This window comes from Castanea sativa, chromosome 11 (assembly GCF_040712315.1).
Source record: "Castanea sativa cultivar Marrone di Chiusa Pesio chromosome 11, ASM4071231v1".
NCBI lineage: Eukaryota > Viridiplantae > Streptophyta > Magnoliopsida > Fagales > Fagaceae > Castanea > Castanea sativa.
This window is the reverse complement of record NC_134023.1, coordinates 9,758,108-9,772,691: the sequence shown is the minus strand read 5'-3', so window position 1 is coordinate 9,772,691 and position 14,584 is coordinate 9,758,108. Positions and strand designations below refer to the sequence as shown.

Genomic DNA, 14,584 nt, shown 5'->3' with positions numbered 1-14,584 from the left:
CTTGGGCATGAATTGCGACCTTACAATAAGTATATATATACCAAAGAATTCTAAGCTTGCCCATTCATTGATATATGAATGGTTCCCATTTTGTTATGTCATTAGTTGTTCCAATTAACATTTATTATATCTGATTTGGCTACCATGTTTAGAAACTTTTTATTGAAAAACAAAAAAGCAATTAAAGTTTTTTACTTTTTTTTTAATATTTTTCATAAATGTAGTGTTAAAACTTTTTTTATTGAAAAAAAAAAAAAAAAATACCGCACGCCCTTGATGTGATGGTCACTCCACAAGTATAAATGCTTGTAGAGTGTGGGGGGTAAGGGCCAAGGTTCAAGTCTCCAGAAGAGAGCTTCACACACATATACACTTAGATTAGGCTAGAGTAGAATTATATCTTGTATATAATAATAATAATAATAATAATAATAATAATAATAATAATAATTTTTTGACAATTTTTTATATTTCCTATACAAGTAGTGTCAAAACTTTTCTAAAATAGATTTTTAATAATTACTCTAAGAACTTCCGTTAACATGACCTTGTTTGTTATATGCCCCAAATGGGATGAAGTACAAAAATAATCATCATTCAGTGTGTTGTCAGAGTTTATTAACTGTGTTGTTTTAGCATCTATATATAAGTCACGTTTGAGGTATAGGACAAGGGTACAGAGAAGTAAAATTTAGTAAAAGAAAGGTTTTAAAAAAGTAGAAACAATAAGAAAAAAAATGAACAAAAATTTACAATTAGAACCTATGTCTGAACTTGTAAGAGATTTATAGCTAAACTAGAAAATTTTGGTGTTTCCAGCGAAGACGTCAAAGATTTAAATCGCCATCCGAGAACAATAGATTAAAAAGAAATAAACAAATAAAAACCTAAGTCTAAACTGAAGGTACTAAAAGAAGTTGTAACTAATTAATTCACTACAACAAAATGTACTTTTAGTGACGAAAATTAGTGAGGAAATATTTTTCGTCACTACAAATATAGCTTTAGCGACGAAATATAAATTTCGTCGCTAATAATGAAAAAAATTATAACATTTAGCGACGAAAAATAAATTTCGTCGCTATTGTGATCTGAAAAATGGGCGCCAGTGGAGGGAACCTTTGGCGCCAGCTTAATTAATCTAAAGTGACGAAATTTTTCGTCACTATAGGTATTGTTGTGGATAGTATTAGTGACGAAAATATTTTCGTCGCTGTAAGGAAGAATTAGCGACGAAAAATATTCGTCACTAAAAATAATAATAGTTTTACACTTATATGTTTTAGTGACGAAATTAAATTTCGTCACTAAAAGTACTCTATAGTGACGAAATATGAATTTCGTCTCTAAATATCTTTTAAAATTCAAGTTCTTTAGTGAGGAAATTAACCTTCGTCGCTAAAAACTTAAAATCCTAATACCATTTGCGACGAAAATGAAGCAATAGCGACAAAACAATCCGTCGCTAAATACTTCAATATAAAGACCCAAAAGACCCATTAGAAAAGTTGAACAATCCGTCCCCTGTTTCATTTTTATCTTCAGCTCCTAAACTCCCAAAAGACCCCAACCGATGCAGCTCCGAAAAGATCCCAACCCACCGTCGCTATTGAGAGCACATCGTCACCGTTGAGAGCCCACCGTCGCCGATATAGCCCACCATCGCTGTTGAGAGCCCATTCGCGACGGTTTCGTAGCTTTATTTCTGCTCCAACCATCGCCGATTTGAATCCATTCGCGACGTTGGAACCCATTCGTCGCCGAATCGGACCCTTGCGACAATTCTTGGCTGTTCGAACCCATTCGCGACGGTTTTGAAGTTTTATTTCAGCTCCACCGTCGCCGATTCGAACCCATTCACGACGATTCAAACCCATTCGTTGCCGATTCAGACTCTTCACTGCCGATTCCGACCCTTTGCCTTTTGAGCGTCGACCCTTCCTCTTCTGACTCCGACCCTTCATCTTCCGACTCCGACCCTTCACCGATCCAGCTTGTATTTGTATTTATATGTTAGAAATTTTGATATTATTAGCATTTTTTATGCTTTTGGAAATGAATTAGTTATAAACTGAGTGTGTTTGTTGTTGTTTTTGTAGCTCTTAGTGCAAAGGATCGTGCCGGTCTTGTTAATGCGTTAAAGGCAAGTTTTTTCTTTGTGCTAGTGAGAAATGGTTTTGGTTTTGGTTTTGGTTTTGGTAGAGTTTAGTTAGTAATCAGTTCATTAAGGGCAATAATGTTTTTTATGAATTGGGTAATGAAAATAATGTGAAAAATATGCTTTGGTGGCTGGTAAAAGCTCAGTTTGGGGATATGTTTTTGAAATGGATTGATTTTAGCTAAGATTAATTATTTTTTTTTTAAGTGGGTTTGTGCATTTTCAAAGAGGTGAACTAAAATGATTGGGAAATAATGGGTGCTTTGAGATTCATTTTCATGATTAAATATAGTTGTAGGAGTTTAAAATGGTATTTAATTTGATTGCCAAATGGATGTTTTGATTCGCGGGTCTTATTTTGCTGATGATGCATTGTTGGATATGTTCTGATGTTTGTGCTGGATAAGCTTCAGACTTTGGCAGCTGGGCACTCAGATATCCTATAAACTTTGTCACCCAAAGTCAGGAAGCGCGTTGAGGTTCTGAGAGAGATTCAGGTTAGCTTGCCTCTAAATGCTATCAGTTATGAGTGTCATCTTGCCCTGTTTTGCTTGTTCAATATTGTGAAAATTTGATCTTGGTTGAGTATGGAATTGAATTGATTTTGTGATTATTTTGTGCTTATATTCTTGTTGTTACTGTGCTTTAATAAAAAGAATGGGTTTTTTTTTTTTTTTTTGGGTATGTTTAAGTTCTTGGCTTTTGTGAGGTTGATGTATAAAAGATTTAACTTTTTTGATTTTTTTGAGTTTTGTTTGGTTGCAAAGAAAATGTGGGAGCTGGGTTTTTATGTTCAAGTGGTTACCTTTTGTGAAAGACTATGGCTATCAATTCATGCAACTTTGATGTGTTAGAGTTTTTTTTTTTTGGTTTCATTTATGTTTAGGTATGGATTAAAGTTGAAAATTAATGCTTGTATGGTTTTCTTTTGGTTTGGTGTGTGAATGTTAGAGAGATTGGACACGAACACTAGTGGAATACCGAGTACAATTTGTGATCATTCGTTTCAGTGTCCCTGCGTTTCTAAATGGACTTACTTATCTTGCCAGGTGAGCTAATTCTTGATTCCACAAACATTTCCTCCTTTGTGTTTTAAGTTCTTTATTGGAGAACTTGCCAGGTGGCCTTTTTGTTTTGATCTTGAAGCTCCAATTTCATTATATTATTTTGAATATTATGAAACCCACATAATAATAAATAAATAAATAAATAAGTTGTTCTTATTTATCCCAAATAATAATAAATAAATAAAAAAGTATGTTCTTTAAGATTTAATTTCCTGGTTAAAATGCATTTGTTAAAAAAGTAAGTTAGTTTGCATGTGTCTTTTAAGACATGTGGAGCTTATGAGGGGAAGGTAGAAAGTGGAAACGCAAAGTGCATTAGAAAGGTAAGAGTGCTTCTTTTTTCTTTGACAATTGGAACCTAAAATATGTCGTTTTTTGCAATAGAAGTACAACTCACTCAGGCTTTTCTCCTCATCACTTTTCTGATTGTAGTAAGCACTACCTGTATTACATGTGTAAGCTATGAGTTTGTGTAGTAATTTATGAGAGGATCATTTTTAAGACTGAAGTACTTATAAATTTAACTTTTCTTTTGCAGGCTAAATACACATTGTTTGCAATAATTTTGGATTTTTTTTTTTTTTTTTTCTGAAAGTTGTAAGCTTAGCTTGAGCAAAGTAAGTAAATTTTAGTTAAAAACCTTATAAAACTATATACTTGTGATGTTGGAAATTGGATTTGTGGTGGTATGTTGTGTTGGAGCAAGCGGGTGGCTTGCATGGTGTTATAAGGTGGTTTAAATACATATTGGAAGTGTTTTTCAATTCTTGTAAATGTGAATGAGTATTGTTAATTAGATATGATAAATAGTATTTTATTTGATCTAAATACTTATAAAACTCTATACTTGTGATGTTGGAAATTGATTTTGTGGTGGGTTGTGTTGGAGCAAGGGGGTGGCTTGCATAGTATTATAAGCTGGTTTAAACTAATATTGAAAGTATTTTTCATTTCTTGCAAATGTTAATGAGTATTGTTGGTTAGATGTGGTGAATATTACTTTATTAGATTTCAATACTTGTAAACTTTATACTTGTGATGTTGAAAATTGGATTTGTGGTGGGTTTTTGTGTTGGAGCAAGCGGGTGGCTTGCATGGTGTGATAAGGTGATTTAAATTCACATTAGGAGTGTTTTTAGTTTCTTGCAAATGTGAATGGAATTTGTTGATTAGATGTGATGAATAATACTTTAATTGATTTCAATACTTGTAAACATTCTATACTTGTGATGTTTGTGATTGATTTTGTGGTGGGTTGTTGTGTTGGAGCAAGTGGGTGGCTTGCATGGTGTTATAAGGTGGTTTAAATTCATATTGGGAGTGTTTTTTCAATTCTTGCAAATGTGAATGAATATTGTTAATTAGATGTGATGAATATTACTTTATTAGATTTCAATACTTGTAAACTTTATACTTGTGATGTTGAAAATTGAATTTGTGGTGGGTTTTTGTGTTAGAGCAAGCGGGTGGCTTGCATGGTGTGATAAAGTGGTTTAAATTCATATTGGGAGTGTTTTTAGTTTCTTGCAAATGTGAATGGAATTGATATTACAAGTCGGTGGTATGAAAATAACCCTTTTATACTTCCTAGTCAAGCGAGACAAGTTTTCTACCTTCAAGATACCAAATTGGGTGAACTTTAGAAAATGGTGCAATCCATCCAACATAGGGGAGTGTTTGATGTCCTGGAAGTCGGGGGTGGAGAATCTAATGACAATACAGAAGATAGTGACACATTTCAACAAGAAGCGATTCTAGATGTTGTCTCTGTCAATGTTGAGGACAATATTATTGAGTATTGTATGGGTGATATTGAAACTGAGGTTGTTCTTGAAGGTGGAACTTCAGGAGATGCTAATCAAAATGAAGTGCATGACATACCTGATATTGATCTTGATATGGATTATGATATGTAGAGTTCATAATAATTGTCTTAAATGTTGTGTGTTTGTCTTAAAGTTTTATGCTTGTATAAGTAGCAATTGTTTTAAAGTTTTGTACTTATCTTGAACTTGATATGGATATTGATGTGGCCATTTTTTGTGTTGAGGTTTTAACAATTGTGTTCAAACTTAGCACTTGTGAATTGCTTGATATGGATAATGGTATGGACTATGATATGTAAAGTTAGTAGTAATTGTTATTGAGATGTTTTGTACTTATCTTGAACTTGATATGGATATTGATGTGGTCTGTACTTATGGAGTTGTGATTTTAATTCATTGGTGTAGATACTCTTAATGCATTGTTAGAAATGTTTCTTATAACATAGTTAATGTTTTTACTTTATGATTTTAATGTAGTATTGTTTTTATATTTGTGCAAATTTCTTATTGGTGGCTTTTAGGAGATTTACTTTTGGCATTACTTGAAGACATATGAGGACATCTTTCATTAGTTCTAATTATATTATGCTACACTTTTTGTATTGTTATAAAACATCTTGAGTTGTTGTATGTATTGCAAACTTTTGTTGTATGGATGGAGTTTGAATTGGATGCTTCTTTTATTTTTTACCTTTGGAATGTATAGATCTTTTTTTGTAAATGCGTTGTTCAAATTTGAGGTGTTAATAATGTAATGACAGGTTACAGGTTAATATCAAAGCTATGAAAAAAATAAAAACAGAAAATAAGTTTTAGCGACGAATTTTTTTGTCACAAATATTGCAACAAAAAATTGTTTTAGTGAGAAAATATTTCGTCGCTAAATGTAGCAAAATTTTGTAAGAAATGGTTTTAGTGACAAAAATTTTCGTCACTATATGTGCCTGGATTTTCTTAAAAATAGTTTTAGTGACGAATTTTTTCGTCGCTATATATGCCCGAAAATAGTTTTAGTGACGAAATTGTTCGTCACTAAATATAATTTAATAAACTGAAGTGTTTTTAGCGAGGAAAACATTTAGCGACGAAATATTTTCGTCGCTAAAAGTTTTTTCTTTTTAAAACAAATCGGACTTTTAGTGACGAAAATTTTCGTCGCTAGGACTTTTAGCGACGGAGTTTCAGTGACGAAATGAGTTTCGTCACTAAAAGTCCGATTTCGTCGCTAAAGGTTCTTAGTGACGAAAAAGTGGACTTTTAGTGACGAATTTTTTCATCACTAAAAATACATTTTGTTGTAGTATATTGGAAAAATTAAAGTCCCCCACTTATATTTATACAAAGAATTTAGGGAAAGTTATTATAAAAAAAAATAATAATAATAATTGATGAACTTATTTCCTCCTAATATGCATGCAAGTTTTTTTTGAAGAAAAATATACATGGAAGATCACAATAGAAAAGCATATCTCTGTGGGGCATCCATATCAGAATTGGGCAATTCATTCGCGGTATGAACTTCTGTTTCTTTATTAAGAATATTTGCATCAATTTTTTTCCTTCCAATACAAAATGCTAGTCTTTTAGGTAAAGACAATATTATAAATACTATTTTGGACCCTATTTCGGTTTGTCTAATGGAACAAAATATTTTTGTACTTGCCTATATTGGGGTGTATGATTAGAAAAATATTTATATTTTATACGTATGCAACTAGATTGAACTCATGGTCAAAATGATAGAAGCTGCTATACTACTATTTTACTTCAAACAATAGAAAGCAAACAAATTTTACTATTTTACATCTTCAAAAAAGCAGTGAAGCAATTTTTTTTTTTTGTTGACGGGTAAAAAAAAAAAAAAACAAGAAAAATGAGTAGTGGTCAGATTAGGGTGACTAGAAAAAATCTATTTTGACAATGCAACACCCTTCACAATGACGGTGTTGTCGTACCCAAATTTTAGCTACATTAAGCCTGCATTCACCATTATTCGGATAATTATAGAATACTCCTAAAATACCATAAATGCATACTCTCCCTTCTCTCATAATTTTGGGTCTCATTTATTAAATTTATGGTGGGACCTATAGTTCATGTGAGAGGGAGGAGCATGCATTTCTGGTATTCTTAGAGTATTCAATAATTTTTCCCATTGTTCTCCCAACCGTTGAGGTTTTTCATTCGATGATGCGTGTTTGATGTAAAATGCAAAAGGTATGTAACATGTGTACAACACTATGGTGGGATGTGTGCAAGTGAACTTCCATAATTATATTCATTTTTAAAAGTCGTTGTCAACTATTGGAATTCTAAGATGTGAATGGTTACCTAATCTAAACAATTTCATTCTCTAAATTAATTAAGAAAACCCTAAGGCCTCCTAAGTTAAAATAGAAAATTAAAAATTAAAAAAAAAAATTCTCAAACTAGAAGACATTGATTCGAAAGCTTAGTTATCTATTGGGAAGGTGTTAGGCACCCCACAATGCCTATTCAAAAGGATAATACTTTGTTTCAAATTTAATCTTAAATCTCAACATTTAAATAACAACTATAATAATATTTGGCATTTAGTTTTAAAGGAAAAAAATGTTACACGTGTATGTGTGAAACAAAAGGAAGCAAGCCTATTATAGGATGACATGTGAATGTATGACAGGTATTGTCTACCCTAGGGTGACATGTGAATGCACGACATGTATAATCTGTAATATGTGAGCATATAAACATGTACAAAATGCATAAAAATGTGATTTATTCTAGAAAGCAAGATATAAAGGGAATAACTAAACATGTGATCTAATGACATTTACTAGGAAAGTAACTTACATTCTTGAATTAAATAGAGCTAACCACACTCCAAAGCATAGTTTAACATGCCAAATGCAATTTTGAAAATCATTTTCCAAAGTATTTTATCTCATGCAAAAGGACAAAAAAATAACAAGAAACACAAAAGTCAAATGCTTTAAAATATGAGAATAATGTCCTTTAAAAATTTATTATTCTTGAAAGAAAACATTTTATTTTGGCAAAATATGAGATTGGAAATGCATTTTTGTGGCATAAATGTACTTTGTGCAATTTTTAGAATTTTAGGGATCAAAAAGTAATTTGATGAAAACTTGGGGTTGAAATGGTATTTGAAAATTTTTTGGGTTAAAAGGTAATTTTGAAAAGCTTTGGATCGAAATTGTATTTTTGGAAAAGCTTAGAGGATAAAGATGTAAATTGGGTAGATAATAGATTATAGACCTATTAGCTTATGCAATGTTGTTTATAAAATTGCTTCAAAAGCTATTGCAAATAGGCTGAAATTTTTTTTACCTTCGATTATTAGTGATACACATAGTGCTTTTGTCCATGGGAGACCGATTACTGATAATGTGTTGGTGGCTTTTGAAACTATGCATCATATAAGCAACAAAAAGGGAGCAAAATTGGGGAAATGGCTCTTAAATTCGACATGAGTAAGGCCTCTGATAGGGTGAAGTGGGTTTGGCTTGAAAAAGTTATGGAGAAATTGGGTTTTGCTGTCCAGATTAGGGATTTGATCATGAGATGTGTTTCTACGATTACTTATTCAATTAAAATCAATGGGACTCCGAGAGGGCATATTACTCCATCTAGGGGAATCTGTCAAAGAGACCCTTTGCCACCTTACCTCTTCCTCTTGTGTGCAGAAGGCTTGTTTGCTTTGATTCAATCAGCAGTGGAGAGGGGTCAAATGGAGGGTGTGAAAATTTGTAGGGGTGGTCTGAGATTGTCTCATTTGTTTTTTACGGATGATAGCCTGATTTTTTGCAAGGCAACATTACGGGAGTGTGATGAACTACAACGATTGCTTGCTGTGTATAAGAAAGCTTCCGGTCAAATTTTAAATCGTGCAAAAACATCTTTGTTTTTTAGTAGCAACACTTCAAGGGACATTCAAGAGGAGATAAAAATCGGTTTGGTGCCCAAATAATAAAGTAACACGAGAAGTATCTTGGCCTACCTTCTTTAGTGGGGAAAAATAAGAGACTTACCTTCAATGCCATTAAGGAGAAATTGGGGAAAGTGTTGGCGGGTTGGAAAGAAAAATTGTTGTCCAAGGCGGGAAAAGAAGTTTTGATTAAAGCCGTGGCTCAAGCAATTCCGACTTACATTATGAGTTGTTTCAAACTTCCGGATTCACTTTGTGATGAAATGATGGGGATGATTAGGAATTTTTGGTGGGGTCAAAAAAAAGAAGAGAAAAAAATCGCATGGCTTAGTTGGCAAAAAATGTGTGAGCCTAAGTGTAATGGTGGATTGGGTTTTAAGAACTTAAAATTGTTTAATAAGGCTTTGCTCGCAAAGCAAGGGTGGCGTCTTCAAATGGGAAGTGAGTCTCTTGTTTATAGGGTACTTAAAGCTAAATATTTCCCAACAAGTGATTTTATTCATGCTTCGATTAGCCACAACCCTTCTCATACATGGAGGAGTTTAATCTTTGCCCAAAGCTTAGTTATTGAAGGTATGCGATGGAGAGTTGGTAATGGAGCAAATATCAAGATTTGGGGAGACCTTATAGCAGTAGAGCCCTTGGCTCGTGATGAAAGCAGTTTTTTCTTGATCTTCCTCAGCCATCTTTATTTGGTTGTATCTTGAAAAAGCGTCCATGAACGTCAATAGCTTATGCCCGGCCGTAGAATTTACCAGTTGGTCTATCCTAAGCAAAGGGAAACTGTCCTTTGGGCAAGCCTTGTTCAGGTTCGTGAAATCCACACACATTCTCCATTTCCCATTTGCTTTTTTCACCAGTACGATGTTGGCCAGCCATTCGGGATAATAAACCTCCCAAATGAAGCCTGCTTGCAACAGCTTGTTGACTTCGTCAGTGATCGCTTGGCTTCGTTTGGGGGAAAAGACTCATTGTCTTTGTTGGATGGGATTTCTCCCAGGATCCACGTTCAGCTTGTGTTGGATGACCTTTGGTGATATACCGGGCATATCCTCGTGAATCCATGCGAAGACATCCAGGTTTTCCCTGAGGAATTGAATGAGTTTTGTCCTCATCTCGGGGCTTAAGGTTGTTCCTATCCTCGTCATCTTGGCAGTCTCTCCTTTGACGAGTTCCACTGCTTCCAAAGCTTTTACTTTGTCTTCATTTTCCTCCTCAATTGTCCACGTATGGTTTTCCTTTGTAGCTAGCACAACCTGGTAGCATTCCCTAGCTAAGACTTGATCCCCTTTCACCTCACCGACACCATCCTCAATTGGGAATTTCACCTTTAGGCAGTAGGTGGACGTAGCCGCCTTCCACCGGTTAAGCGTAGGCCTTCCAATGATTACATTATATGAGGAGGGGCAATCTACCACCAGGAAGTCCATTTGACGGGTTAGTTGCCTCGGGTAGGTCCCTACCGTGACTTTTAGCGTCACTATGCCCTTGGGGTATACCCTGTCCCCATTGAAGTTGACGAGGGGGGAGTCAAATGGGCACAATCTCCCTGGATCTAGCTTCAGGTGCTGGAAGGCCGGTAAGTGCATGTTGTCTGTGGAGCTGCCGTTGTCTACAAGGATCCTCTTGGTATTAAACCCTTCGATTGTGAGCGTTATAACCAAGGGGTCATTATGTGGCTGCTTCACTCCTCGAGCATCCTCTTCGTTGAATGACATGTCCTAGTTCGTCCGTCTCTGTTTGAATGGGGGTACCATATGGACGTTATTCACTTGTCTCTAGCATTCTTTCTTGAGGGATTTGTATGATCCCCCCGCGAGCGGCCCCCCTGCGATCGTACTTATCTCCCTGATCACATCCTAGGTGATTGGGATGGATGAATCTCATTTTTGGACAAGGATTCACGCTGACTCTTATTGCCGTCTCTGAACCTGCTAGACTCTCCCTTCTTCACATACTTCTGCAGTTTTCCTTTCTGTATCAACTCCTCTATTTGTCCTTTCAGGTCCCGGTAATCCTCCGTGTAGTGGCCATGATCCTTATGGAACTGGCAGTATTTGTTCTTGTCATGCACGTTAGGGGATGAATGTAAAGGTCTCGGCCACTAGAGGTAGTGTTGATTCTGAATCTATGTCAAAATTTTGTCAACATACATAATTAGAGGGGTGAATTTTACCATCCGTGGAGCTTTTTCATCCTTCTGTTTATCTCCGTCACTACTTCGACGACCTAGGCGTTCCCTCTTTTGCCCCCTACAGTCATCTTCCTTCCTTTCCTCTTTTGTTGGTTTTCCTTCGTCAATTATGGCTGCTAATGCATCTTCTGCATTCATGTACTTATGCGCCTTTAGGAGCATCTTCGCCATCATCTTGGGTGGATTCTTGGCCAGTGAAACCACAAACTCTTTAGACTTTAGCCCCACTTTAAAGGTCGTTAGCTATACTTTTTCGTCAGCGTCGTCCACTTCTAGGGTTTCCCAAGTGAAGCGTTTTATGTACGATCACAGGGTCTCTCTCTCCCCCTACTTAATAGTGAGTAGGTGGTCTGCTAGTCTCTTTGGACGTTGTCCTCCAACGAAATGGGCAATCTAGTAAACCACTCCCTGGCGGCTCCTTTAAGCGTGGTGGGGAAGGAACGACACATTATTTCATCTGGGGGCTGTTGGAGGCCCAATGTCGTTTTGAAGGTATTAAGATGATCCTAGGGGTCTTTAAGCCCATCAAAAGGCTCAAGCTGAGGCAACCAGAACTTCGCCGGCACTGGTCGTTCCAAGACTGCCATGGTAAAAGGAGAATCCGTTGCCTTAACCATTCTATCTAGGCTCCGATCCGTCTTCTCCTTAATGGCATTTCTCAACTCATCCATCTCCTTCCTCATTTCCTGGAGAAGATCAGAATGTTGTTCATCTGGAGTAATGGTCCTTCGTCGATCGCTTCTCCCGTGGCTTTCTCCTTCATCCTCGTGGACAGCTTTGGATCGATTCTCCTCCTGCTAAAGCCTTTGTCTTATCTCCTAATTCTGCCTGATGAGTTCTTCAACAGTGGCCACAAGAGCTTGGACTTACTGAGCCAAAGCCGCCTAGTGGAAACTACATTTTCGAAATGTAGTACGGAAATGTCATTCCCACAGACAGCGCCAAACTGATGAAGCAAAGATTTGTCAGTTGAATAAAGTTCATTCAGATAGGGCCGGGCACTCTCCTGTGTCACAGTGGAGATAAGAGCTCACTAAAATGGTCACTGGCATGGTGTCTGCCACAACGTCTCCGATGCCAAAGTTAGTACACATAAATTCTTATATTAAACAGGCCAGAATAACTTAGCATATGTTGTCAGTAGAAGTGTCTACCTCGTGTTTGCGATGTGAAGGCTTTATATATGTCCTTCTGGATTCTAGCCGTTGTGATATTAATGCCTTTCTTGGTAACGCTCCTTGCTGAGTAATGGGTTTTTAATATGCTCTCAACAGTTTGCTCAGCTGGTGTTGTAACCGCCTGAAGTATTATTGGCGGCATTGAATGATACTGGTGTCCTCATCAATGACATGGGTATCTGCTTTGGTTCGTCTAAGAGAGTGGTGTCGTCTGCAGTATTGAACTCGTCCGTAATCCATTTCGTCAATCCCATCAGACTCAGTAGGTAATCACTAAAGAAATCAAACTAAGCTCTCGGAGCTTGTTTGAGGCCATTTAAAGCCTTCTTAAGTTTACAAACATGCTTAGTTAGAGAGGATCAATGAAACCTAGAGGTTGTTCCATGTAAACATGTTCATGAAGGTGGCCATGTAAAAAGGTATTCTTAACATCAAGTTGTTTGATAGGCTAGCCATGCATCAAGGCAAGAGAAAGAACAAGGCGAATAGTAGCAGGTTTAATAACAAGACTAAAAGTTTCAGCAAAATCAAGACCCTTAACTTGGCTGAAACCTTTTGCAACTAACCTAGCCTTAAGACGATCAAGAGAGCTGTCTGATTTAAGTTTGGTTTTGAATACCCACTGACACCCTATAACGTTGGCATTGGATGGACAAGGAACAACATCTTGTGTTTTATTGTGATGAAGAGCATCCAACTCATCATGCATGGCTTGTAACCAACCCAAATGTTGAAGGGCAACCTAAACATTCTTGGGTTCAGAAGGAAGGACATTGGTAGAGGCAATTAAAACTAGTGAAACCTACACTTGATTTGCCATGAGTCAACATAGGATGAGTGTTTAATTCCATGTGGGAAGGAATTGTTGGTGGAGCAACCAAGGATGGTGGTGACATGGTGGTCGGTTCTTCAACCGGTGAACAATGTGATTTAGTAGATGTGCCATTAGGCTTTGCAACTGAGGATGAGGTGGAATTCGTATGCTGCAACAAAGGAGGTGGGGTTTCAAAAGGCCGGTGATCACTAGGTAAGGCCTTAAAGGGTCCACTATTGGAAGGAGTTGATGGATTTACTTTAGTAGCGATAGAGTGATCATCAACCAATGTCTTTGAGCTCTCATCATGTAATATCCTAGAGTAATCATGTGTTGGAAAATCACCAAGATTGGAGGAATTTGGGAAGCTGAATGGCACCTGGTCTCCCTTGAATTAGTGTGATGGAGGTGGACTTGAAGCTTCCCAATCACTAATAGAAGTAACCTCCCCTTGAAAAGCACCACAGCTATACAGGGAATTAGGATCAATATATGATTAATTATTTTCATCAAGTACAACATGCCGAGAGAAATATATTTTATGTATATGTGGATGGAGACATTTGCATTCCCTATATTGATCACTATATCCCAAAAACACACAGGGTAATGAATGAGGCTTGAGCTTGTCAACAGAGTAGTTTTGAAGATATGGAAAACACCTACAACCAAAGACTTGAAGTGAGGAGTATTCTAGTTCTTGACCATATAAAAGTGAGAAAGGTGAATTCATTCCCAAATTATTACTTGGCAACCTATTGATCAAGAAAAAGATTGTAGTGAAGGCTTCAACCCAAAATCTCTTTGGAACATTGAAAGCAATCATCATAGTCAACCCAAGTTCAACGATATGTCTATGTTTACGTTCAGCAACTCCATTTTGTTCTGGAGTTCCAGGATAAGACATTTGGTGTAAGATTCCACACTCATGTAGATGCTTCGCAGATTTACCATTTGAAAATTCACCTCCACCATCTGATAAAATCTTTATTTTTTTGTCAAATTGATTTTTAACCATTCTCTAAAATTGTAAGAAACATTCATAGAAATCTGATTTTCTTTTTAAAGGATATATCCATGTAAAACATGTGCAATCATTTATAAATGAGACATAATACTTGAATGGTTGAAAAGAAGTAACTGGTGCTAGTCCCTATAAACTAGTGTGAATCTTAGACAATAGTTCCAAAGAAAAATTACTAGAATGAACAAAAGGAAGTTTACTGCTTTTACTCATTTGACATGAATCACAAACAAAACGGGACTGATTTCAACCATCAATGGTGACCAATCATTTATTACTTAAGAAGTGAACTGCTAGTGATTGTGGATGACCAAGACACTTGTGCCAAATTGCATCAGAAGTGGTTCTATATCTTGTTGAAAAAAAAGCTTTATGCCAATTATTCAAAACATACA

The 14,584-nt window shown here is 36.2% G+C and overlaps 1 protein-coding gene across 1 annotated transcript; it reads right to left on the bottom strand.

The window, feature by feature from the left end:
- Positions 1–9,947: 9,947 nt before the first annotated feature.
- Positions 9,948–10,697, bottom strand: LOC142616039 (uncharacterized). The gene has a single exon (XM_075788930.1). It carries the CDS (start codon positions 10,695–10,697, stop codon positions 9,948–9,950), a length of 750 nt encoding a protein of 249 aa, XP_075645045.1.
- Positions 10,698–14,584: the final 3,887 nt, after the last annotated feature.

Excerpts from the sequence above, each read along its gene's own strand:
- LOC142616039 (XM_075788930.1), bottom strand. The coding sequence starts at position 10,697 with ATGTCATTCAACGAAGAGGATGCTCGAGGAGTGAAGCAGCCACATAAT.